At 42.3% G+C, this 27,833-nt stretch overlaps 1 protein-coding gene across 1 annotated transcript in view; it reads left to right on the plus strand.

The window, feature by feature from the left end:
• The window catches only part of LOC122334898 (kinesin-like protein KIF6), a gene marked incomplete at its 5' end in the record, with an annotated part of 104,202 nt that overhangs the window by 24,110 nt on the left and 52,259 nt on the right, over positions 1–27,833 (plus strand). Inside the window, 2 exon segments of the mRNA XM_043232782.1 lie at positions 17,646–17,793; positions 20,471–20,668. Coding sequence (XP_043088717.1) covers positions 17,646–17,793; positions 20,471–20,668 — 346 coding nt within the window.

Raw genomic sequence — 27,833 nt, forward strand, 5'->3', positions numbered from 1 at the left:
AACAAAGGAAGCCAGAGGCGACAGCGGCAAGGAAACAAAACCCCATCCATACAGAATGGAGAAAAAAAACCCTTGGGAGAAACCAGTTTTCCTCTGACCGGACGCCCAGCACTTAAGTTCAATTTTAAACGCAGCTGTGTCAGATAGTGTAAATGACACTAAGTGTGTGTGTGTGTGTGTGTGTGTGTGCATCAGGATTTGGTGATTCTGGTCTCTGATGAACATAATCTCTAGGTGCTGATCCACCATCTAATCTGGATACGAACTGTGAAAACAGATTGAGAAAGAAACAGGACTAATATTAGCGCAGATGCCATTCTTTTTACGACGTCACAAGTACATCGTATTTTAGGAGTAGTGTTCCCGGTTCCGGCAAATCTAAGTAATGCAGCCTAAAAATCCTTTAACAGATTTGAATAATAAAAAGTGTGTAGGCGTGTTATACTATTACTATTATAGTATGTACAAATATTTAATATTTTATGCAGCAGGGTGGTCACACATCTGTTACAGCACTGTCTTTATAGATGCTATAGTGGATATCAAGTTTTGTCTTCCGCCACATCCGCTCAGCCTTTCTGCATTGCGTTTTCATGATCTGCACTGCTGTTGATTTTCTCCAACATGACTTTTGTCTGCCAGTCTTCTTGCTGACTTTCACAGGTGCAATGTCATCCATGACATTCTTAACTTTTGAGTCAAAGTACTCCAGAGAAGATCAACGCAGTCGGCAGAAATGCTTGGCATTGAAGAAACAGCCTTCATAAATAGCACACTTGTGTTCTCATTAATGCATCTCTTTCTGACAGTGACAGATCTGGATTCAGTGGTAGCAGAGATCAATATATCAAAAAAAATACAGAAGTGATCAGACAGTGCTACATCCTTGATAACAATGGACGAAAGCTGTAAACCCTTACTGATGAGTAAATCTAGCGCAGCCCATGGTGATGTGTAGGTCCATGCACATGCTGAATCAGGTCAAAAGTGTTTAAAAGTGTTTGCATTTTCTATGTGGATATTAAAATCCCCTGCAATCACAAAACAGTCAAACTCTGAACAAATCAGTGATAACAATTCTGTGAACTCTTCAACAAAGGCTGGAGAATATTTTGGAGGCCTGTAAATAATGATAAATAGGATGCGTGGAGCACCTTTCAACACAATCCCTAGATATTCAAATGACTAGTACTGACCAAATGACACTTGTCTGCACTGAAAGACATCTTTAAAGAGAGCAGTAACCCCACCCCTTCTCTTGTCAACTCTGCAAACATTCATATAAGTGAAGTTGGGAGGGGCTTGTTTCATTGAGCACTGTTGCACTGCAGCTTTCTTCAAGCCATGTTTCATTTAGAAACATAAAATCCAGATTGTTTGTAATTATTAAATCATTGATCACAGATTTTTTTGTTTGATGTTTTTAGTGATCGAACATTTAATAATGCTAGCTTGATGGTAGTACTTTTTGTTTCTATAGCAGTCTGAGTTTGTTGTCTAATAGGCCGCAGATTAGATTTGTCAGCTGTACAGCTTGAGAAGGCCTTAGACTTTCTATCCTGTGATAAGACGGAGATAGTGAGAGACACACTGGGTTCCCGCTTGTTTTCTAAACATCCCTGAAAGTTTTTGCTGTAGTTGCAGGGACCCAAAACACATCACTGAGAGCTGTTATCAGTTGTTTTTGCTTTACCAGCTGCAGATGGAGGAGGGATGGCCTGGCGTTGTCGCAGCGGCCGAAGAGCTCTCGCTGGAGGAGGGCGAGCTGGGCCCAGTGGCGTTGGAGGTGGTGGTGCCCGCCGTTTTGTAGTTGATAACTGGGGGCTCACAGCAAAAGAGTGGGAGAGTCTGGTTTTTAGCGTACACCAATTCCTCCATTTTTTGTGAGAAGCTGAGAAGTGGCGATGCAGGAGAGAGGGATAATGTCTCTGGTAAACAGAGCATTGGTGTTTCCGGTGGCAGAATTATGCTGTCCTGGCTTCCCTGGCTGATTACCAGAGAGTCGTCCTTCGGGTCTGAGTCCTGGAGCCGTTGTTGTGCGTCACATTGTGTCTGTGATGGGCTCTGCGGGCAGGGCTCAACCGTGATAGTGTCCACAAACAGTGCTTGTTGTGGCTCTGTGGTGTTTTCAGTGTCCTTGTGGGATGTGTCGACCAGATGATGACTCTGAGGCTGATATGAAGTCCTGTCGTCATCCATACTTTGTCCAGGTGTGTGTGTGCCATTACAACAATTCTTCCAGGTCCTGAAGCAGCAAAACAGCCAGCAGGTCCTTAAATGTTGTTGTGGAGTCTTTTGTGAAATTTTGGTCAGCCGGCCTCTCCTGGGAAGGTTTACCACTGTTCCATTTTTTTTTGGCTGTGGTTTGCAGGAGCCCCAAAGTTTTAGAAATGTCTTTATAACCGTTTTCCGACTGATAGATCTCAATTACTTACTTTCTCATTTGTTTCTGAATTTCTTTGGCTCTCAACATGATATATAGTATTTGATGATATTTTGGTCTTCTTCACTTTATCAGGCAGGTTCTATTTTAAGTGATTTCTTGATTGTAAACAGGTTAGCAGTAATAGAGAAATTTTCAGGTGTGATAAACCACAGTTAAGTTGGCAAACACTTTTTTAAACAGCATAGTCTTCTAAAGCCAGTCATTGTTTGAGTTAATGGTGTTTAACTTTAAAATTAAAATTAAATTACCTGTGTGCCAAAAGCAGTCAATCTTCCCAAGAATTGGCTTAACACCTGGTTCCACTTTTTTTCCAAATCTACTTCTCTTTTCATTTGCAATTTCTCTGTGACCTCCACCACACCTTTCTGGGAACTATTTTACTTTACTTTATTACTTTTTGTTTCTTTGTCTGCCTTTTAGTAGGTTTTTTTGCCTGTTTTTATGTTTTTAATGCATCTTCTCCTTCCTTTTTAAATTTGGCTATTAACCTATGTCTTTTCCCTTTTTGCTTCTCTTTTTGTCTCTTTTACTTATGCTTTAATTTTATTTTTTTATTAGTATTTCCATTTCCTCACATAAAATGTCCCTTCTTTTGGCAATTTTGTCATATTTTTAGTTCTCTTTTGCCATTTGTTTGAGACCTTGTCTTATTTGCACAAAGAATATTTTTATCCTAATATTTCTACTAGTGTGGCTGCTATACATTTTCTTATGACAATCCAATATTTAAATGTATACATCTACATTTGAACCTTGTTTTGTCATATTTTGCCTGATTTATGTACACTATGAATTAATAGTTTCAACTCTTTTATAATTCCTCAGTATTCAAGACTACTGACAATAATTCTTATAGTTTTTCCTTCTCTTTCAATTCTTGAAATTCTTATGTCCTCACTTAAAAGTATTTCTAATATACGTATTTAATAAAAACAAAATAACTTTTTCTTCCTTCTGCTGCACTGATCTCAGAAATTTCCTTCTTCTCTCTCTCACAGAGACATCAACCTTGGAGAATCTAGATTCAATTTTTATTGATACTATTTTCTTAATCACATTCACACAGACATGCTCTCTTCCTATACTATATCTGTTTCCTGTTTATTGCTGTACTTTCAGCCTTCAATAAACAGACTATTGTTTACAATGTATTTTCTGCCTACAACATCTGCCTTTCAATGTACCTATCAAGGCCTTCCTAACAGTAAAAAAGAGATATGCATGCAGTTAGTTCATCTGAAATAAAAGCCCTGGCTCTCTTTTGTTCTTAAAATTGAAGTGTCCTTTCCACTCAGGGCAGATCAGCAAACAACACTAATTATATAAATTGCTTAACTTTTTCTTTGGTGGCCATGCATTTATGTTGTCAGTCCAGGCCTCCCCCAAAGTGATCATCCACTCTGCTCCTCCCTCAAGTCCCTGTTCGGCATCAATTTGTAGTAATTTCATTCTACTCTATGAAGAAACACTCTGCAGCCTTGGAGTCTGATTGAAGATGATAGATGATGATGTTGTCCCTTTTATACAGTTTCCTTAAAGCATTTTCTATACCTTATATTTACAGAAGAGGGGACCCCCCATACATAGTATAGTAAGAGTCACATTTGGTATTTATTTCTGAGGAGGGTCCTCTTTTCTCCATGCAGGCCTCAGACTCCCAGCCCAGCATATAGGATTATAAGGGAAGAGTAACTGGCTATATACACGGCTAGATTAACATTATTATAATTGATTCATTCACATAATGACTAATAAAAAAATCTTTCACAATGCCACAACTTTCAACATGAAAGTAAAAGTACAAATTCATACAGTTTTGACACATTTGACGGTGTATGCATTAATGTGTATATTTAGAGATTAATAGAAATAAATCTCCAACTTAATATGCGGTATAAAACGGTTTTATTTATTTCCTTAATGTTTCTCTTGTGGCCTGAACATACTAAAAACACTGTTTTTGAAAGTCGGTGCTTAATTTTATTTAATTTGATTAATTGAATTAATATTTAATGCTTTTGACAATATCTCTGGCTATGATGATCAGTCATGATTATTGTCAGGGGCGGACTAGGACAAAATGTCAGGCCAGAAATGTCACACTCATTCTGGACAGGTTTATATGAGTAGTCAAAGTCCCTATGACATCAAACAGGGATCCACAGATCAGCAAAGGAGACAGTAGAATTATGACCTCGAGACCAGCCGATGAGAGACTGGAGTGAGCATGCTTATGTGTGGTGGCACTGATTGGGTACAGGTGTTCAGAATTCTGGTGATTGCGTTTGTGTTTGACCTGGTAGATAAAGCAGGTGTTTCTGTGACACTGAGGCAATGCAAAATAATTCTAAATAATTTTCCTTTTTAGTCTACTAATTTTCCTTCTCTGTCCTTAATGTGTATGTTTACTATTTTAATTATTATTATTTTTTGCCAGTAACGGATGAAAAAGAAGTTCATTTCAGTTTATTAGTAAAAACAACTTTTAACCATTTAGTAGCTGTTTTACAAATATTGAAAATTTGTCACGTGCACACACAGAAGAGAAGGAGGGGGTATAAGGTTTGTGGTATTTATTTCAGTGCACAATATATACAAGGGTGAATTCGGTAAGTAGAGAACAGTGGAGACATCTGCATCCACAGGAACATAAGGTAAGTTAGTAAACAGAATGGCGGAAGGAGTACTTTCATTAAGTCAGGTACTAATACATCCACAGGAAAACGGGAGCACAGGGAGACCACGAATGACGAAGGAGATAGTCACAGAAGAAGTGTCTTTGTAACTGGATTCCAGCGGTGAGTAGATGAGTAGATGGGTGTGGTAATTGCGGTTGCAGGTGATCATGATTAGAACTCAGCTGAAGGTTCACGGGTGCGTTGAGTAGGAGATTGTGTGGGTGGTGCTTTATCCTGGGAACTGGGACTGGTGTTACGGGTGTGAATCCTGGCACCCAAGAGCGGTGGCGGGGACAACCACGACCTCTGGGAACTGATCGGTCTGAATGCTGCTCGTGGAATTCCGCAAGGAGAGCGTGATCCAGTATGTCGTCTCGGGGAACCCAGGAAATTTCTTCGGGAACCGAACCCCTCCCAGTTGATTAAATATTTTAATTGGATCTGGTAGATGGTGTCTCCACAGACTTCAGGTTGGTCTGGAGGAGGAGGCAGCTCTGGGTCTGTTGAGGGAGGAAATGCTGGATTAATGTGATGTTTGAGTAGGGAGACATGGAAGGTTGGAGAAATCCGGTACTGTGGTGGAAGGTTCAAACGGTAAGTGACGGGATTGATTTGAAGCATCTCCAGACCATGGGACTAGTGCCCTTTGATATCCTAAAACACATCGGAAGGGGGTTAGACCATAGACTGACTGGAGTTCCTAGCAACTGGAAGAAGGCTCGCCAGACCCTGGATATGAACTGTGGACCCCGATCGGATACAATGTCCTCTGGGAGTGCAAAGTTGTGAAAAACATGGGTAAATAATGCCTCCGCCGTCTCGAGAGCTGTGGAAGACCTTTTAGAGGAATTAATGTACAGGCTTGGTAATGGCACAGACCAAGCATCCTTTTGATATAGCGGGTAACATCGCGGGTCATGTCTGGCCACCAGTACCTATGCTGAAGGAGTGAGAGGGGTCGCCTGCTGCCAGGGTGTCCAGATCCAGGTGATGTGTGTGTACTAACAGAAGTAATCAAAGGCTTGTAGGAACATATGTTCTACCCAGTTGTACTCCTGGTGGAGCAGGTTCCTTGAGGGTAGTCGCTCAGATTTCCTCGTCCAGTTCACAGAGAATAAGCGAGATGAACATGGATGTAGGCAAGATGGTTTCAGGAAGTTCCACAGTAGGGTCGGGTGAGTACATTCGGGATAAGGCATCAGCTTTTAGGTTTTTATGACTTGGTTGATATGTGATCTTGAAATTGAATCGGGAGAAGAATAGGGACCAATGAGCCTGAGCATTCAGCCTTTTGGGACTCTGGAGGTACTGAAAGTTCTTGTGATCAGTTATGACAGTAAAGAGGAATTGAGCTCCTCTAACCAATGCCTTCACTCCTCGAGGCCAGGAGTCCAGGAGAGGGTGTGCCGTCCTCCATTAAGAAGGGAGGTTTGTGGTGTGGATTGGAGACTGTAGTTCTTTATGAACCGGCGTTAAAGTTGCAATTCTTTCACGGTGTGAGGTTCCGCCCAGTTGGTAACCGCTGCCACCTTCTCAGGCTCCATGCAAACCCCTTCGGCTGAGATCACGTACCCAAGGAAGGAGATGGATGTTTGATGGAATTCACATTTTTCAGTTTTGAGATATAAGTTGTGCTGTCGCAGGCGTTGAAGGACTTGTAGGACGTGAGAGTGGTGTTCTTTCAGGTTACGGGAATAGATATAGGGCAATAGAATATATTGTCGATGTAAAAGATGGTGAACTTGTGAAGGTAATCAGGAAGATCTTGTTCATAAAGTTTTGGAATATGGAGGGCTTTTTGGCGAGTCTATACTGCATGACTTGATATTTGTAGTGTCCGGCTGGGGTGATAAAGGTGGTTTTCCATTCATCTCCTTCTCGGATACAAATGAGGTTGTAGGCACTGCGCAAGTCTAGTTTGGAGAAGATGCAGGCATCTCGAAGATCTTTGAGAGCCGAGGGAACTAGCGGAAGGGGGTAAGCAAACTTTACTGTGGCATCATTTAGAACTCTGTAATCAATGCATGGGCGTAGGCCCCCAATCCTTCTTATCAATGATGAAGAAGCTAGATGCCGCTGGGGTTGTGGATGGTCTGATGAATCCTTGTTGCAGGGCCTCCATGGCTTCATGTTCAGGACCGTTATATCCACCATAGCCGAGGGTAACACGAGCAGAGTAATGCGTTCTTGGTGATCATTCTGGGAGATGAATGTTAGTTTGTTGGTCGTCCGGGTGATCTTTCCGTCGCCCAGCGGTGAGCCCTGGATGATTGTGATGTGATACTGTATTTCGTTGAGGACTGTAGGTACTTGATGCTTGGACACAAAGTGAGAGGAGATGAAGTGCTCATAGTGCCCGAATCCACCAGAACATGTACGGGGAGAGTATGGGTGTTAATGATGAGTTGTGCTTTAATATGAGGTATATGAGAAACAAAGGGAGTTAGTGATATGGTACTCACCATTGGGCGAGGTGGTCGAACTGGGCAGTTGCGAATGAGGTGTGTGGCTGCCAGGAGAGCTACTTGATTCCAACCGCTGGTGGTGGCTAGAGGAGTTAGCGTGGGTAAAGTCTGTCGGAGAGTATTCACTAGCTCGGCAAAGGGATCAGACGCAGCTCTGGTAGCCGTGGCGTTTATATCCATGGTTTTATTTCTTTTAGGGCTGGAATCCTGTCATGTCCACACACAGAAGAGGAGGAGAGGGCATAAGGTTTATGGTATTTATTTCAGTGCACAATATATACAACGGTGAATTCGGTAAGTAGGGAACAGTAGAGACATCTGCATCAACAGGAACATAAGGTAAGTTTGTAAACGGAGAATGTTTCAACGGAGGAAAGAGTACTTTCCTTAAGTCAGATATTGGGGTAACCAATAAACAGGGTACACATTGTTGGGAAAATCTTCGTTGTTTCCCTCCCAGGTTCAGGTCTCTCAATGATGAAGGTCCTGTTGTTCTCGTAGAATACCTCTAGACGAATTCTCGATCTCATAGGGTGTAAAGGCCGGGAGCATGAAGACACACAGAGACGTATATTTCCTTACTCCAAAGTTTATTCCAGAATACAATGATTTATATAGGCGTTTTCAGAGGAGTTTTACCTCTAGCCAATGAAACAAAAGATGATGTGTTGTATCCATGCCAAAAGATATGTACTTATATAAGATAAAGGAAATTATGAACATATAAGGAATACCTTTGGACACAGACAGAAAAACATTTCTTCTTGTCAAGTATCAACAGTGTAGATCAAACTCATTCACCCCACGACTCAGAGTAGCGCACACACCAATGACTCGACTGAAACCTTCTAACATGTAGAAGGATGTATATATCATATATACACTAGGGGAGATAAAAAGGATATCACGTCTAAGGAGGAGGGAAAAAGATCAGACAGAAAGAGTCTAAGAGGGGAGAGTGTGTTCAAATCTAACAGTTGCCTGCTTTTGTTTAAAATAAACAACAAAAAAACACACTCTCTGAAATCTCTTATCCAGTAATTTCTACATAGCATGACGACAGTGGATGCTGGCAGTGCAATCCTGCCCTGCTTGTCTCTCAAAATACCTATGTGGTCCTGTTTCACCTCATTTGCTGCCAATGAGTCAAATCAGCTTGTGTAGGGATTAGCCTGTAACAGTTTAATATCCAAATCAGTCAACACAAAAGACATCATAGGCACATCCATGCCTGCTTTGCCTACATGTGGACTTACTATCACCTCTTTGGCTGCCCACTTTGCTACTTCATCTGCCAATCTGTTTCTTTTTACCTCATCTGAATCTCCCGATGCATGTCCAGCTACCTTGATCACGGCCAATTTGGATGGTAGTTGAGCTGCATGGATTAACTCCGACACCACACTATGGCGTGATATTGGCTTTCCTTCAGAGGTTTTAAAATTCCTTTCCAGCCATAATTTCGCACGACAAGTTATGCACGACTGAATGTGCGTATTTTGAATCAGTGTATATATTGATACACTAGCCTTTTGCCAATTGACAAGCTCTTGTTAGTGCAATTAACTCTGCTACTTGCGCTGATCTGTACGGGAGAGCGTACGCCTCAATTATGTGATCAGGTAATTCCACAATTGAGTAGCCACACCATTATTCGTTATCATTTGGTTTATAGCATGATCCATCTAAATACCAATGATTCCCCTCCTCGAGGACAGATGCAGACACATCTGGCCTGCAAGCCGTAGAAATTTGAATCCTAGTCAGGCAGTCGTGATCAGTCTCCTCAAATTCACCCTGTTATGCAACAACTTATGCAAACATAAAGTAGGACTGTGAACAACAGAGGTTGGTTTCAGGGTTGAATTAGCAGTAGCTATTAGTATTGCTTCATAACCTGAACGTTTTTGATCAGTCATATGCTGAGTAGAAATGTTTTGCATAATAGCACCTACCTGATGGGAAGTATGTACAATCAATTGATGTGATAGAACAATACGCTCGTCCCTGTACCATGATCGCTGTAGCAGCCACTGCACGCAGACAAGAGGAAAGCCCTTTTGCCACAGAATTCAATGTTTTTGACATATATGCCACAGGATGAAAATTACCTCTATGTTCCTTAGCCAAGATCGTAGCCGCTGTTCCTCCGCCTTCGTGCACGTACAAGTGAAAGTCTTTCGTATATGCAGGTAAGCCAAGAGCAGGTGGCTTAATCAAGGATGCTTGTAGATGTCTGAATGCGTGGTCCATTTCAGTCATCCATGTAATAACATCCAGTAAAGTGGCAGCTCTCAGGATTTTGTCATACACAGAACAATTTGGACCCACTGTATTTTGTCTTTGGATGCCTTAATACCAGCCTCTGCTAGAATATTGCACACAATGGTGGAGGCAGTAGCACATGAGTCCTCAGAGGCTCTGGTAACTAGCAGGTCATCCACATACTGCAGCAAACAGGTGTTTGGAGGTAGTTGTGCATCCTTTAGCATCTCGTGCACTACTGCAGAGAACCAGGAAGGCATCAGTCAGACCCATGGGAAGTCACTGGAATGTATATTGGGTGTGGTCAAAGGTGAATGTTAACAGCAGTCAGTTCCGGTATAGCTGCAGATGCAGCTGTTGTCTTCCAAAAGAGCACTTCCTGCATCAACAGTGAGAGAATAGACAGCAGGAAACATGAGTTGCAGAGAATTATTGTCAAATGTAATATGAGCACCAAGTTTATGCAGCAAATCTCGTCCCAAAAGGCAAAACAGAGCATAAGGTATTATTGCAAATGCATGCATTGTAAACAAAAAAAGATCATCTTTAGACATCACCGGCAGTTTTGGTGTCATCTCACATTGGTTTTGTTTCTGCTGCTGAGGGTTTGGGACTTCAGGCCAGGGCCTGATACCACCCAATCTTACTTTTTTCCTCCTGTTGTCAAAATGTTTTTTTCGACAAGTCTTGGCGAAATGCCCAGGTTTTCCACAGTAGAAACAGACTTGTTTTGGGCGTGCAGTCACATTAAATTGCATCATTGCAGGAGCCTTCACCTGATGAGCATCAAATACTCCTGCGGTGGAGAGCTCATGCAATCTGCGAGACAAAGCCTCAACCACAATATCATTAATATTTGGGGTAGTCAGTCGAACTAATTTTGCAGTTTCTTTATGAACATTATTCAGGAATGTATTAACAAACAACACAGAATGTTGATCCAATGGGATGGCTGATTCCTCCATCCATGCATGCTTAAATCGATTAAAAATGCAACTGGATTTTCACCACTTTTCTTTTTAGTTTTTGCAGCTGAAGACAATTTCACCAAAAACGCAGTTAATTGGCAGTAAACTCTTTCAGCTGTACGGAGTCAGCCCACACCCATGCATCATCATCATCCGAATCAATGAATCGCAACTTACGCACTGGCGGAACATCATTCACAGGTCTTAAAAACTCAATTTCATCAATCAGTTCCTCTTCTGTAATTTCTGGAGGCAACGTTTTGGTCAAAATGAAGCGATATTTACGCCCAGTCAGTTGACTGTATGCAGCTTCAACATCAACACATATTGATGTGGACAACGCGTTGGATCTGGCATTTCTTTAGAAATTGCCATTGCCTCAGATATTTGCAGGGGAACTATTTTATTACCTTCTGGCATTTGGCAGCTACGGATACAAACGATTTGGGGTAGTTTTCTTCTCTATCTGCAGGATGCGCAACGTTCTCATAACGGGTAACATTTGCGATTAGGAATTGTTAGTCGTATTTTTGACACACTCAGGTCCTTTATCCCAATAAAATTACATTTTTTCCCATTCATTATGTGACTCTCTCATATAATCAAGGTCCCAATTTGGATTGCCCCAGCCCTGTTTGGCCATAGCTTTGGCTGATCGCATATCATAATTTTTAAATAAGCCATCGCAAGGAAAAGAATCCAATTGTACTTTCCCGCCGACCAACCAGCCAAATTACTCAAATACGGTTCTGTATTAAGTGTGAGTACTGAAAAAATCAGTCCAAACCATCCACACTTCGTCCCACAAACAATTTGTGAGGAAAACCCAATTCTCCTATTGTTTACAAAACATACGAGAATATCCCTTTGTTTGTCAAATATGGTTCAAACAAAATAACATTACGAGAACGCAATCAATTTCTCTCATAGACAGGAAGAAAGAAATGAAAAACATTTCTTACCTCTCTCTTTTGAGAAATCCTGTTGGGACGAGCCCCCAGTTGTTAAATAATTAAGATTGTTTAAGGTCCCGCTGTTCTCGTAGACAATACCTCTAGACAAATTCTCAATCTCATAGGGTGTAACGGCCTGGGAGCAAGAAGACACACAGAGACGTATATTTCCTTACTCCAAAGTTTATTCCAGAATACAATGATTTATATGACCGTTTTCAGAGTGGAGTTTACCCCTCTAGCCAGTGAAACAAAAGATGACATATGTTGTATCCATGCCAAAAGATATGTACTTATATAAGATAAAGGAAATTATGACATATAAGGAATACGTTTGGACACAGAAAAACACTTCTTGTAAAGTTTCAAAAGTGTAGAGCGAACTCATTCACCCCACGACTCACACACCAATGACCAACTGAACCCTTCTAACATGTAGAAGGATGTATAGATCATATATACTATAGAACACTAGGTGGAGATAAAAAGAAAATCACGTCTAAGGAGGAGGGAAAAGATCAGACAGAAAGAGTCTATGGGGACAGTGTTGAAATCTAACATTCGGGAAATTCCACACACAGCACGGACACTTGTACTGCTCCACACCTCTTCCGCTCACTAAATCCAGAGCTGCTCTGACTAGATTCAAAGAGCTATAGTGCTATTTTCTGCTCCATTGTTCTGCTCTGTCACCCCCATCCCCAATGGGCTAAGGGTCGAAATGATCACTTGTTTGTGCTTTATGAACACTTCTGTCAGGATATGTAATCTGCCATGCCTTATTTTCGCCACTTGATGGTGCCAATGTTCCTGTGTTTCTTTCTCTCAGCTAATTAGGTTTATTAGTCCCAGCCCTGTCTAGTTAGCTTCCCTATTTAAGTGGCTTTTTTTTGTCATTTGTGCTTGGTTATTTTTGCTTGCTGATGCCCTTTTGGTTCATGTGTAAGTTCTCTTGAAACTTATCTTTTTCTTTGAATTTTTGTCCCTGGGCTTCTGATATTTTCTTTTCTACTCTTGAGAGAAGTTATTTTTGACTCAGTATTTTTCAGTTTGGACTGTAATTTTTTTGCCCTGGAAATAAAAGATATTCTTTTGACTTGTCTCGCATTGTGGGTCCAACGCCTGATGGGAGAGTATTTTATTTCGGCACTAGAGACCCATGTTCAAGTCCCAGTTCTGACAGAATAACCAAGCCAGACTATGGACCCAGCCAAGACCTCCACTAAGGATCTACTCGGAGTGGTGGCTCAGCACGATGCCACTGTCAAGCGCCATGAGGAAGCTTTGTCACAGCAAGAGTCACTCATGGAGAAACACTCTCACCTACTCTCTGATCTCATGACCTCAATGCACCACCTGTTTCATAGGCTGCCCCAAACCCCAGGCCCAGCTCCAAGTCCTACACCTGTCTCTCCTCCTGTTGGTGCTATTCCTCCACTAGCTGAACCACGTCTACCTCCTCCACAATGGTTTTCAGGTGATCCTGAAGCTTGCGAGGGATTTTTAACCCAATGTTCACTTACATTCAGCTGCAGCCTTCCACCTTTCCCTCCGACCAGTCCAAGATTGCCTATGTCCTGACTCTCCTGGCGGGTAAGGCCCTGGCTTGGGCTACAGCTGTGTGGAACGCAGTAGCTCCTTGCTGCTCCATTTACGCTTCCTTTGAGGAGGAGTTTAAGCGGGTTTTTCATCACCCTTTCTCTGGACGACAGGCTTCAAAGCAACTCTTGACCCTTCGCCAACGTAGTCACAGTGCTGCTGAGTATGCCATCCAGTTCCGGACCCTCACCGTAGGGAGCGGGTGGAATGATGAGGCTCTCATTGTTTGTTTTGAGAACGGACTCTCAGAGGAGCTCAAGGATGAGCTGGCTACTTGAGACCCAGTGTACTCCTTTGAGAGACTTATTGATCAGGTCATCCTGTCGACTGAGACAAAGGCGAGTGCCCAGACCTAACAACCCATCATCCCTATCCTTTCGTCATTCTGTCACCTCAGCAACTGTGCCCCTGGAGTCCCCTGAGCCCATGCAAGTAGGCAGAGCCCGGTTGTCCTCCCTGGAGCGCAGTCGCCGGATGAGTTCACATCTCTGCCTCTATTGTGGGATGCAGGGCCATTATCGCTCACAGTGTCCAGAATTGAAGGGAAACGCCCATTCCCGAGCAGAAGGGGGAGAGCTGTCTCGGGAGTAACTCAGTTAGTCTCTCCAGTAAATATGGGTCTTTTTCTGCCTGTCACTCTCACTCACACCAGTTGCAAGCTTTAGTTGATTCTGGGGCTGCTGGGAATTTTATGGACATTACTGTTGCTTCCCGTCTCCAATTACCTGTTAACCCTCTATCCTCCTCTGGAAATCATTGCCTTAGATGGCAGACCCATTGCCCCTGGAGCTGTTACCAAAATCACTGACCCTCTCACAGTCTCTGTGTTTCACCACACGGAGAGGATGGCCTTTCATCTAATTTGCTCCCCTGAGTTGCCTTTAATCTTGGGACACCCCTGGCTCACACATCACAATCCCCACATCAACTGGTTGAGCGGGAGATTTTGAGTTGGGGGTCACTGTGTCAAGACTCGTGTCTTAAGAGCCCTATGATTGTTCTTGAGGACCTCAAGTCCATAGATCTCTCCCGAGTTCCTCTGAATATCATCATTTACGGTCTGTGTTTTGCAAAGAAAGAGCCACTGTCTTGCCCCCACAGACCTTATGATTGTGCTATCGAGTTGCTGCCTGGTTCATGCCCTCCTCGAGGTCGTATATTCTCCTGTCCTCACCTGAGCAGAAAGCCATGGAGAATTATATTAAGGAGTCTCTTGCGGCTGGGATCATTCGGCCATCCACATCACCCGCAGGAGCAGGGTTTTTTTTTGTTGAGAAAAAGGATGGTGGACTCAGGCCCTGCATTGATTATAGGGCCCTCAACCTTATCACGATGCACGTAATCGCTATCCCCTCCCTCTTATGACTTCTGCGCGTTTGAGCTGCTTCAAGATGCCGTGATCTTTACTAAACTTGACTTGCGTAATGCATACCACCTTGTACATATTAGGCCAGGGGATGAGTGGAAAACTGCCTTTAACACCCCTTCAGGACACTATGAGTACCTTGTTATGCCCTTTGGCCTCAGTAATGCCCCTGCTGTTTTCCAGGCCCTTATTAATGACGTGCTCCAAGACATGCTCAACAAGTTTGTTTTTGTGTACCTTGATGACATCTTAATTTTTCAAGGTCCTTCAAGAGCATGTGAGTCATGTCAGAAAGGTCTTGGAACGCCTCCTAGAGAACCACCTCTATGTAAAACCCGAGAAATGTGAGTTCCACACTACGAACACTCAGTTCCTGGGCTTTGTCATTAAGCCGGGGCAGGTTCAGATGGATCCCAAGAAAGTGAGTGCAGTATTGGACTGGCCTGTCCCTACCTCCGTTAAGGAGGTACAAAGGTTTATTGGGTTTGCAAATTTTTATAGAAGGTTTGTACGGAACTTCAGCTCTCACTGCCCTTACTAGAGGTAGCCTCACTAAATTTAATTTTAACCCTGAGGCCGAGGCAGCCTTTCTAAAACCCAAGCATTGCTTCATGTCTGCTCCTGTTCTGTCCATTCCTGACCCTGGAGTTCCCTTTATTGTAGAAGTAGATGCCTCAGATGTTGGCGTTGAAGCTGTTCTGTCCCAGAGAGAGAAGGATGACAGGCTGCACCCATGTGCCTTTTTGTCCCATCGGCTGAGTCCTGCTGAGAGGAATTACCACGTGGGGAAACGGGAACTGTTGGCTGTTAAGATTGCTCTGGAGGAGTGGAGGCACTGGCTTGAGGGGGCCAAACACCCTTTTCAGGTGCTGACTGATCATAAGATCCTGGAATACATCCAGCAAGCCAAGCGTCTTAATCCCCGCCAGGCACTGTGGTCGCTTTTTTTCAACTGGTTCAATTTTATTCTCTCCTTCCGACCAGGTTCTAAGAATCTTAAACCAGACACACTATCTCGAGTCTATGCCTGTGTGTCCCAAGAAGATGCCCCTTGCCCTATTATTCCGACACCCAGAATTGTGGCCCCCCTGCGTTGGGCTCTGGAGACCTCAGTACGTCAAGCCCAACTACGAGAACCGGGTCCTGGTGGAGGTCCGGAGAATTGCTTGTATGTCCCTAAGTCTGTTCGAGCTCAGGTTCTCAAGTGGGCTCTTACTTCTTCATTTGCTTGTCATCCTGGGAGTTCCTGCATTTGGGCTGAGTATGCTCATAATACCCTCCATTCATCGTCTACTGGCCATTCACCTTTCGAGTGCCAATTCGGCTATTTCCCTACTCTATTCCCCGAGCAAGAAATGGAAGTGGCCGTGCCCTCAGTCCAGTCTCATATCAGATGCTGTAGGAGGGTCTGGAGAGTTGTCCGGGCTAAACTTCTCCGCACGTCTGGCCAGCACCAGACCCAGGCCAATCGGAAGCGAAGAGCAGCTCCTTCTCTGCGTGTTGGGCAACGGGTCTGGCTTTCGACTAAGAACCTCCCACTTAGGGTGGAGTCCCGTAAGCTGAGTCAGAAGTTCATTGGGCCCTTCAAAATAGCTAGGAAAGTAAATCCTGTCACGTATCGTTTAACTTTACCCCGTTCACTTAAGGTTAATCCCACATTTCATGTATCCCTGTTAAAACCTGTGTTGTGTTCTCCTTTTATCCCAGATAAAACTCCTCCCCCTCCTCGGGTCATTGGATGTCGACCTGCATTTACAGTCCACAGGATACTTGATGTTCGTCAAGTTCGATGGTCCCGGCAGTACGGTCCGGAGGAGCGCTCCTGGGTTCCCGCCCGAGACATCCTAGATCCTGAGTTGATTCGAGAATTCAGAGCTCAGAAAGGGGGCAAAGTTGAAGGGAACGTCAGGAGCCGTTCCTAGAGAGGGGTCCTGTCAGGATCTGTAATCTGCCATGCCTTATTTTCGCCACTTGATGGTGCCAATGTTCCTGTGTTTCTTTCTCTCAGCTAATTAGGTTTATTAGTCCCAGCCCTGTCTAGTTAGCTTCCCTATTTAAGTGGCTTTCTTTTTGTCATTTGTTCTTGGTTATTTTTGCTTGTTGGTGCCCTTTTGGTTCATGTGTAAGTTCTCTTGAAACTTATCTTTTCTTTGAATTTTTGTCCCTGGGCTTCTGATATTTTCTTTTCTACTCTTGAGGGATATTTTTGCCTTTGGAGTATTTTTCAGTTTGGATTGTAATTTTTGCCCTGGAAATAAAAGATATTCTTTTTTTGACTTTTGTGTCTCGTATTTTGGGTCCAACGCTTCGGTGGGAGAGTATTTTATTTCGGCACTAGAGACCCATGTTCAAGTCCCGGTTCTCACACTTGCATCTTGCATGGAAACACTATTGCACTACAAAGGGGGGCACAGGTTAACACCACCAGTGTTCAGCATCCACCTGGATGATGCAATGGCAGCCACATGAAAACAGCCTCTTTAAAACCAGATTGGGAGACCAGCCAAAGCTTATTGGCTGCTTTAGCTGGTCTCCCATTCTGGTTTTAAATATGTTTTAGCCAATATTTAGCTTGTCATGTTGGTCTTTGCTAGTCAAGCTGGAGTCCTGCTAAAAGACCAACTAAGCTTAAATCAACATTTCAGTATAAATAAAAAAAAAGGCACTGAAATAAGGCAATGAAATGCAGATAATTTGTTTACCAGTCTTTTGAGAACTGGATGTGGTAAACAAGAGTGGTGTGAAAATCTGTTCACATATTCTAAAAAACCATGCTGATTTTTCTTATAATAAATACTTACAATATTGCCTGAAATAAAATGACTACATTCTAGCTACATATGTAATTTTCCAACATTTAATGTATTTCATATTACACAGGCAATCAGTTTTCATTTCTTTTCAGATGAAGGTACGAGAGGGATCCTGTACTCAAAATGGGGAGAGTATCAACAGTACTCCTTTAATGGGCCTGTCTGATGAAGAACAGAGAAAATCATATGCAGAAGTCCAAAAGCTGCAGGACAAGTTGACCCACCGTGATAATGAGATCAGTATCCTTTATTCAAATTATGAACAACTAAAAATACTATTCAAATTAATGGTAATTAGTTAGTTCAAATCAACCACTAAAACATTTATTTTCAGTAAAACAACTTAACGTTTTATAAAAGTTTCTAAAACGTTTTAGTTTAAAACAATTCCCCTCATTGCAATAATGCATAATTGTGATTAATCATTTGTTTAAAGGGTTATATGATGTTGCTAAAAATAACATTCTTTTGTGTATTTCATGTAATGCAATGTGTTTTATGTGGTTTAAGGTTCAACATAGGAGTGAGGTGATCCGGGTGATATGGTTGTTAGCCAGTAGGCAATCCATGATACCCCGTTGTAGAACAGCCGTAGTTTGAAGAGGGTTTTAGACTGACCTAATGATAATGACAAGGAGGAAAGCAGGTGGTTGGTGGCCCTCTGTGGACCTTGAACATCACTAGAAATCTGAGGTTTGTGGTGTTGCTTAGATCTTGTGGCAACACAGACTTAAGCTTATGCATGGTGTGCCTATCCATCTAAGCCTATCTGTCAGTTCCCTGTGGAACTCTGTGACTTGCAGGTTCGGTTCATTTACCTCCTGTCTGAGGCTCTTGAGGGTTTAGGCCAAGGAGAAGTTGATGCTGGTCAGTTCTTGGTGGTTAAGGCTGGGTGTCAGATGTACATTTTTGTTGCAGTCTCTTATTTAGTTTAAGCTAGAATATATGACTAAGCAATGGTCACTTTGCTAAAAAGAAATGCTGCAGCAGTGTCATAACCTAGGGGCCTGTTAGCTAAGCTAGCAGAGATACATCATATACCTCAAGGGGCATCGCTAGGACCTCGAGACGGTTATCGCTAGGACTGCTATAGTACTATAACAAGAGGAGGATAGTGAAGGTCACATAAACTAAAATAAGGTACCATTGAAATAATAATAGTAAAATGTCCAAATAGTGTAATAATGAGACCAAGAGTGAAGTGGGAGAGTACACTTTACACTAGTTAGTCAGGTGCTAACAGCTAAGGTAAAGGGCTTAGCTTAAATGCCTGTGCAACTGCTACAAAGTTAGTTTTGGTTACTAGTAAGTTGCTAGTAGACTACTGCATGGTTACAACATGTGTAAGTGGAGATGAACTTGCACTGCTATAAACATGCATGGGTAACTCACATGTTGTCATGATATCACATGCAGTTAATTTGCCAATCAATACAGCATGTCCACTTCACAGGCAATGGTGAATTAATAGCTATACTAAAATAACACCATAAATTTGACATAAATGTTTCACGTGAGCGGATCACAATGAATACAATTATAAGTAACACATTAGGCCTTAAATCTGTGAAAAGACGAACAACGAACAATAAGATATAATCAGATATAATCAGATTTTATCATAAACTGCATGTGTAAAATGTTAATAAAATGAATGACAAATAATGTTTAAACGATTGCCAAGGTTCTCACAAATCAGCACATTAAGGCAAACTATAGCAGTAGTAACTCTAGCAGAATTACATTGTAGCCTGTGAAGGTCACACCTCTTGTGGGTGATAGAGTCAATGATGTCTTAAACTTTTGGAGGGAGAGTTTTGTGTCTCTTTGTTACCTAGCATGGTAATTTGTATATACACTGGATTGGAGGTTGATAGACAAAGATTAATATTAGATATCAGTTAGATCATGTGAAAACTAATTAAACATTCAATAATGAACATGGCTTAATTGTGGTGATATTAACTAGTGATCTATCATAAACATGCATAAAACAATACAATAGCAATACAATTACACAAGAGCAATAACAACAAATACAATAACCTAAAAAATATACATGTTCATTCAAAGGAAGGTTTTCTTAAAACTTAATCAAGAAATCAACAAACACTTGAATGAAACATGCAATTGGATGAATTGACTGAAAATGGACTGGTAAGCTTTTCATAACTTACATCAAAAACTGAAACTAGACAGGCAATCAGTTCAAACTTATTGACTCATTAACATTGTCAAAAAGTTCATGATTTTGACATATTACTCAAAATTGGGCCCACCGATTTCAATTTCAAGAGCATTAATTATAACTAAACGAGCTGACAAAAACACCACCACTGCATAAAAAGCTGAAGCAAGTTCCTCCAACTTAAGAGGTTTTAAAGCACATGCTGGACACATCGTCAACATGAGCTGCCACCTCAGTAGAAATCATTGACGCCTTTGGGTGACCAGACTCTAGATGATCAAATGGGATGTGATGTGACTCTGTATGATCAACTGTGACGTGACTTGAATTATCTGGAGCAAGTTTCTCCTCCGCAACACCCAAAGTGAATGAGAATCTGACAAGCAACAAGGCAAAATCCAAAAAACTGTAATCCAAGGGGCAAGGCAAACAGGTAATCCTCGACAGGCAATAGTTTAGGCAGGGTACACTCAAAGTCTGAATTGGCAATACAAAGGGTTGGACCCAAGTCGGACAATAGTTCTGGGGCATGCAGCAAACAGAAAAAATTAAACACTTTAGTTAAACAGGCTATATGGGACTAAACTAGACTTGTAATGTAGTAATGTAGCTATATTGCATAGGGCAAAAATGATCACCATTTGTTTTTCCTTGTATCACACAGGTCTCCAAGATGAAACAATTATCATTGTTATAAAATAATCATTGTCCTTAATTTAAATTATCCAGGTATATTAGTGAGCATGCTTAAAAAGGAAAAGAAGAAAGTTCAAGATGTCACTTCGCAACTGGCCCAGATACACAATCAAAACCCATCAACCTACAATTCATCTTGGTCACCCACAACAATACATGTGGAAAAGAATGCAAAATATGACCCATCTAATGATTACACACATGTTCAGCATTTGATGACCAGAAAAATAGGTGAGTGATCATAAACAAGATATCAGCCGTATATTATATATACTATTCACTAATCAGTATTTAATAAATAGTTCAGTCATGAAACTCTAGATTGTTGCAGGCTGATCAGTTGTTGTTCTCTGAAACCCTACACCTTTCCCAGCTCCACTTGTATAAATTAATCAATCACTTTCATTTATATAGTGCTTTTAACAATACAGATTGTATCAAATAGGAGAATAGGATGATAAGAACGTATAATGACAAGATTTAACAATTAAGCAAGCCCCAACTAAGCAAGGGAAAAAAACCTTGGGAAAAACCAGGCTCAGATGAGGACCAGTTCTCCTATGAACAGATGGCCAGCAAACAGCGCACCTAGGTTCCTAACTGATAAAGAAAAATTAACAGAGCAGCCATCAAGTGTTAGACAGAGTTCTAGGTTACTACATGTGGGTTTTTAGGTCCAATAATTAGCACCTCCGTTTTTTTTCAGAATTTAGCTTTAGGAAGTTTCCCAGCCACAAAGAAATATAGAGTAAATATGGAGTATCATCAGCACAGCAGTGAAAGCTAACACCACATCTCCTGATAATATCTCCCAGAGGTAAAATGTAAAATGTGAAGCCCTAGTATTGAGTCTTGATGTACTCCATATTTCACTTGTTAATGATATGATACCTCCTTATTTGCTGCTACAAACTGATAGCGGTCAGATAAATACGATTTGAACCATGGTAAGGGGGTTCCACTAATGCCAACATTGTTTTCTAGTCTATTCAAAAGAATGAAATAGAATGAGAATAGTCAAACAGGCAGGGGTTGGTAACAATAGCGCAAACATCACAAGGCAGGCAGAATTGAAAACAGAGTCAGGCAACGGTCGAGGCAGGCAGACAGAAACGGAGTTGAAGTACACAGGCAATAGGTCAGTGGGTAAGCAGCAAAAAACGATAATACAGAGCAAAGTCACACATGGGAAGACAATAATCGCTTAGAACAAATGCTTAGAATTACCAGCCGAGCAAGGATAACACTTCGCAGTATAGCAGTCTAATGAAGTACACCTGGGCAGGTGATCAGGGCTGAAGAAAGGAAATGGAGTTCAGAGGGCTAATATTCTGGGAAGGGTTCCCTCCGGTGGTCGTCGGACAGAGCCACAGAGGCGCGGTTCATGACAGGTCTAAATCCTGATTGGAAATCCTCACAGATTCCATTTTTCTCTAAGAAGAAATATAATTGTGATGATACTACCTTTTCTAGTATCTTTGACAGAAAAGGGAAATTCGAGATTGGTCTGTAATTTACTAAGTCTTTGGGGTCAACATGTGGTTTCTTAATGACAGGCTTAACTACAGCCAATTTGAAGTTTGTGGGGACATATAGTAATAACAATGATGACTTATTAATAGTCAAAATAGGATCTATGACTTCTGAAAGCAGCTCTTTTCATAGTGTAGATTGAATAGGGTCTGATATGTTGCTGATTTAGATGATTTAACAATTTTGTACAATTCTTCCTCTCCTATAATATAGATTTCCTCAGGAAAACTTCCACTCATTCTCTAAAGCATAATCTGATGTGATATTTTTAACTGATGGATTACAATTTGTATCTTTGATAGTATCTTGAAGTAAAGTAGTTCATAAAGTCTTAACTACTGCAGTCTTGGGAATGTAAGTACCTGTTGAAGCTTTATTTTTGTTAATTTATGCACTGTATTGAATAAATTTGTTTTCTTTTAAAAGAGATGGAAAATAATATGATTGAGCAGTTTTAATGCTTTTCTGTAATGACAGGATACTTTCCTGTCAGGCAATACATGAATACTTCTAGTTTTGTTTTTCTCCAGGGCTGCTCTATATAGGGTGCGAGTGTGCTCATTATACCACAGGGTCAGAGTGTTTTCTGTCATCTTTCTTAAGCAAAAAGGAGGAACTTTATCTAAAGTGCTAGAAAAAATAGTGTATGGTTTATATTACATCATCAAGTTTTTTCTGCTGTATTGGATGCATTAAGGAATTGAGATAAATCAGGGAGATTACTTAAAAAGCACTCTATTGTGGTGGAAGTTATGGTTCTACCATACTTACAATAAGGTACAGAATTTACGGTTTTAGCTATATAGAGTTCACATAAGGCTAGATAATGATCTGAAATATCATCACTTTGCTACAGAATTTTCACACTATTAACATCAATTCCATGTGACAGTATTAAATCTATAGTATGACAATAAGTAGACACGTGTTGTCTAACCCCAGTAGAGTTCAGAATGTCTAAGAATGCTGATCCTTATTAATTTTAATTTCATTATAAACATGGATATTAAACAATTAAGACTTTATCTCCAGCCAGTACTAACTTACTAAATAAGAAAATCAGCAAAAATCTATGTAGTACCCTATATAAAGTAGCCAATATAAACATGCCATGGATTTATCGCTAGCATGTGTTTCTCTAGATAATGTTATATGCAGCACCATAACTTCATATGAGATATACTTAAAGCTTGCCTTATGAGAAGTACTGAGGATATTGATATAAATTGTGACAACACCTCCCCTTTACCTTTTAGACATGGCTCATTTTCATAGCAGTTTTATATATAAAGTACCTATATAAAAGTAAAGTTTATACTTTTATATAAAGTGCTTTTTCAGAAAGCAATCGTATATTCAGCAAGCATTAGCATTAGCATTCAGTATTTTTATTTGTTGATCAATTAAATTGTTGCTTTTAATTTGGTCTGGATGTTTTCTGTGTATTCTAAATCAGGAACAGACACAGTCTTTATAGTGTGATATCTAGGTGAAAGAGTCTCTATGTGCTGAGAGTTAATTGCCTTCTGTTGGACTGTGGAGGCTGGTGCCTCTATATTTTTTTTCTGTACAATAGAATCGACAACTACTAGAGCACTTTCGTCAGGTTTCTCAGTGGGTGCATCACTGAGTGAGGAGAACCTGTTTGATGAACAATAATAGGCACGTAAACGCTGGGTGGGAATGATAGTGATAAGCTGACTGGTTTTTATGTTATTTGTGCAGCAGCAATATGTCTTAAAGGGTCATGAAACCCCAGTCTTATTTTTCTGAGATTTTAGGTGTTTGTGTTGCATGTCATAGAAAACAAAGTTAGCATCCAATAAATGGAATTGTTAGAAATTGTTGGATTTTATCTTTTTATTTTTCATTTATCTTTTATTTAAAATCTTCATAGTGCTGATGTCACAATTTGACAATGGTCTGTTGTACATTTAATGATGTGTCAGTGTCTATTAAATTATTCTTGAGGCTTTAGTGTGTCAGTGTCACAGTGTGGTTTTGCGAGAGAGAGCCCTCCACAAGGAAAAGTAAACTTAAACAGTTTTAATCTACTAGGAACAAAATAAACAATAAAGTTACAGGCTGGCAGGCAGGCAGGTAGACAGGACACAAAACCACATGTAATAAAGACGAGAACCGACGATAAAACAAAAGTAAACCAGAACATAAATACACACAGGAATTAACTAAACTAATAAGACACACCTGAAGACAATGATACAATTAACAGGAACGGAAGGTAGGGCACACAGAGCACATGGCACAAGACAAAAACAACAACAAAAGAGTCCACATGTGTGACAGTTAGTACCCTGGACTGTTTCTATGGGTGTTTTCATTCTTCATGTGTGACCTAGTTTCTGTCTCCGTGATTGTCATTATGTTCAGGTGTATATCCTTAAGTCGTTACCTCTTCCCTTTATAAGTTCATGTTTGTTGAATCATCTGGTCTTGTCTATGCAACGTGGTTGTTTGTGTCTGTGCCTTTTGATTTTTTTGTCTTGTAATAAGAGTTTGGCACAAAGACAACTTTCACTTAGTCCAGGAGTGTCCAAAGTCTGGGCTGTGGACCAAATGCAGTGGATGAATTTCAACCTGCCCGCGCCATTATAAGTGGCGCGTCAAGCATAATTGACAAAATCAGCGGTTTCATGATGTCAACATGAGTATGACAGCACAAAATTTAAAACCAGATACTACAATAAAATGCAAGTTATAACAATTTGATAATCATATTGGTGTTTTAAGATTTTCTAAATGCGCCAATAGCAATGCGCTACTTGTGTGAACCACTCTGCATGGACCACTACAGTGGATATGAAAAGTCTACACATTCCTGTTAAAATACCAGGTTTCTGTGTTGTAATAATGTGGTTGCATAAGTATGCACACCTTCTTATAACGTGGGGATATTGTTGTGTTCAAAATTAAGCAATCATGTTACCTGTACATGTTGCCAGTACACACCTGTCATCATTTAAAGTACATTTGATTAACTCTGAATAAATGTCAGCATTTCTAGTAGGCTTTTCCTGACTTTTCTTAGTTGCATCTATGATGAGCATCCCGAACTGTCATCAGCGTCGCCCTGGAAATCAAGGAGGAGCACATGTACACACCATCACTGGCTGATCGGACACAGCTGCTGCTTGTCACCCGCCGGCTTTAAAAAGCCACGAGGCACTCCAAAAGGCTTATTGTGAACTCCATACAGGCTGCCACTAATGCGACTCCTTTTCCTTACAGACAGCAGCGTGTGAACCGATCAGTCCACACCCGGCACAGACTCACTGCTTCAGCACGTCACCCAGGAAAGAGAAGAGCATCGCAGCACCAAACGCACTTTGGGACACTAACTCACCCGTATTTCCTTGTTGCTTTTTTCTCTTTAATAAATCCACCCTCCGGGGAATTGATTTTGAGCTCTCCTTGCTGTGTGTTCTCTTCATCCCATCAAGAAAGAAAACATCGGCAAATGATCTCATTTTTCACCCCAAACGTTTTGTTCTTACCCCAGTTTTCCGGTTGGCGCAGCTCTGCTCTCCAGTCATGGAGGAACTTTTGAAAACGCTTACTGAGGTCAGCATCCGCCAGCACCAGATCACTAGGTCCCAAGTGATGACGTTGAGGCATATCTTAATATGTTCGAGACTACCGCCACCACTGAGGGCTGGCTCACTCACTTTGCCCAACATTGGCTACTAGAGGGATCCCCGTCAGCCAGTCAGGTAGTGGAACGTGTCATTGTAGACCGCTTCCTGCGAGCCCTCTCGTGGTTCCATCACTAAGCAGGAACCCAGCGACCACAGCTGAACTGGTCGAGGCCGTGGAACTTGCGGATGCGGCCCAACATCGGAGCCGGGGAGTGAGTGCTGCCATTTCCAGGAGCAACGACGCGGAGGGCACCCGACGACCTGTGCACAGGCCAGCGGTCCCCTCTGCCCAAGATGAACCAATGCCCACGGAGGAAGGCTGGCAGACTGCATCGTACATCAAGAACCTCTAGGAGCTCCTAAGGTGAAGGTGGAGGTGAAGGTGAACGGAAAGCCCTACCGAGCTCTCGTCCACTCAGGCAATGCCGTCACGCTCATCTGGGCAAACCTTCTGGTTCTTCGACCCACCAGACGAGTGAACCTATCAGCCCTTTTGTCCACCTGGCCCCTGGAAGTCGGCCTTGTCAAGGACCTACCCGTACCGGTGCTGCTCGGACGAGACTGCCTGCTAACCGCCACCTTCCAGTGAGTCCCCCTCCCAAAACTCTAATGTCTTCTATGATGTGTTCCCAGGTCCGGGTGATTGAGGCCAAGGAGGTATGGCCTGGGCCCCATCCTCTCCCACAATTCCCTGTCCAAAACGGCCTGTTGTACTGTGTGGCCCAGTGTAGGGGGGTGGAGAAATTATTGATAGTGGTTCCCCGGTCGAAGACAGAATCGGTCTTGGAGCTTACGCACACATCCGATGGCCGGGCACTTGGGGGTTTCCAACATGTGCCAAAAGATCCGGGATCGATTCCACTGGCCTGGCATGGATGCTGAGGTGAAGCGCTTCTGCTAGGCTTGCCCCACGTGCCCAACGTGTTGACGTCAACCCCCATCTCTCGGCTGCCCAGAATGGGGATTTCAGCACCTGGTCAGTCAGTTCTCTAATGTGTTCTCCTCATGCCCGGGCGACAAATGTCATGGAGCACGAGATCCGAACGGCCCCAGGAATCATTGTCCGGCAGCGGCCTTATCGGGTCCCAGGCGCTTGTCAGCAAACTATTGAGGAGGAAATACAAAATTTAAGTTAGGGGTGATCGAGCCGTCTCTGTAGCCCTTGGTCCAGCCCGATCGTGATGGTCCCAAAACCTGACGGCACCGTCTGCTTTTGTAATGACTTCCGCCAACTGAATGAGGTGTCGGACTTCGATGGGTCCCGATGTACAGGGTGGATGAGCTGTTGGACTGACTGGGAAGGGGCACCATACATTTCCACACTTGACCTGACCAAAGGGTATTGGCAAGTACTTCTGTCTCCCTCTTCAAAAGCAAAACCACCTTCTTGACCCCCAGCAGCCACTGGCAGTACTGGCAGTCCCTGGGATGAAAAAGTGGAAGCTTTGTGGAACACCCCAGGCCCCTCACCAAGACCCAGGTACGAGCCATTTTGGATTGGCGAGCTACTATAGGTGTTTCATCCCTAACTTCTCCTCTCTAGCTGCCTCCTGACAGATCTGACCAGGAAGGGGCAACTGGAGAAAGTGATGTGGACACCTGCCACCGAGGAGGCGTTTGGACAAACCAAGGAGACGTTGACATCGAACCCGTCCTCTGCGAGCCCTGAATTTCTAATGCCCCTTCCTGCTCCAGACGGATGCTTCTGACACGGGTCTGGTCTTGGTCTGGTGACGAGCATCCCAAACTGTCATCAGTGTCGCCTGGGAAATCAACAAGGAGCACATGGACACGCCCATCACCGGCTGATCGGACACAGCTGCTACTGCGTCACCTGCCAGCTTTAAAAAGCCACGAGGCATGCCAAAAGGCTGAGCATGAACTCCATACAGGCTGCCACTAATGCGACTTCTCCTTTTCCTTACAGACAGCAGCATGGCACCCCGGCACGGACTCACCGCTTCAGCACATCACCCAGGAAAGAGAAGAGCACCGCAGCATCAAACGCACCTTGGGACACTAACTCACCCGTATTTCCTTGTTGTTTTTTCTTTTAATAAATCAACCCTTCGGGTATTGATTTTGAGCTCTTCTTGCCATGTGTTCTCTTCTTCACCCTATCACACATCTTACAGCAAAAGCCATGGTCCACTAGAGAGCTTCCAGAGGATCTCATTGTTAGAAGGTATCAGTCAGGAGAAGGGTAC

The sequence above is a fragment of the Puntigrus tetrazona genome, unplaced genomic scaffold (genome assembly GCF_018831695.1).
Source record: "Puntigrus tetrazona isolate hp1 unplaced genomic scaffold, ASM1883169v1 S000000672, whole genome shotgun sequence".
Classification (NCBI taxonomy): domain Eukaryota; kingdom Metazoa; phylum Chordata; class Actinopteri; order Cypriniformes; family Cyprinidae; genus Puntigrus; species Puntigrus tetrazona.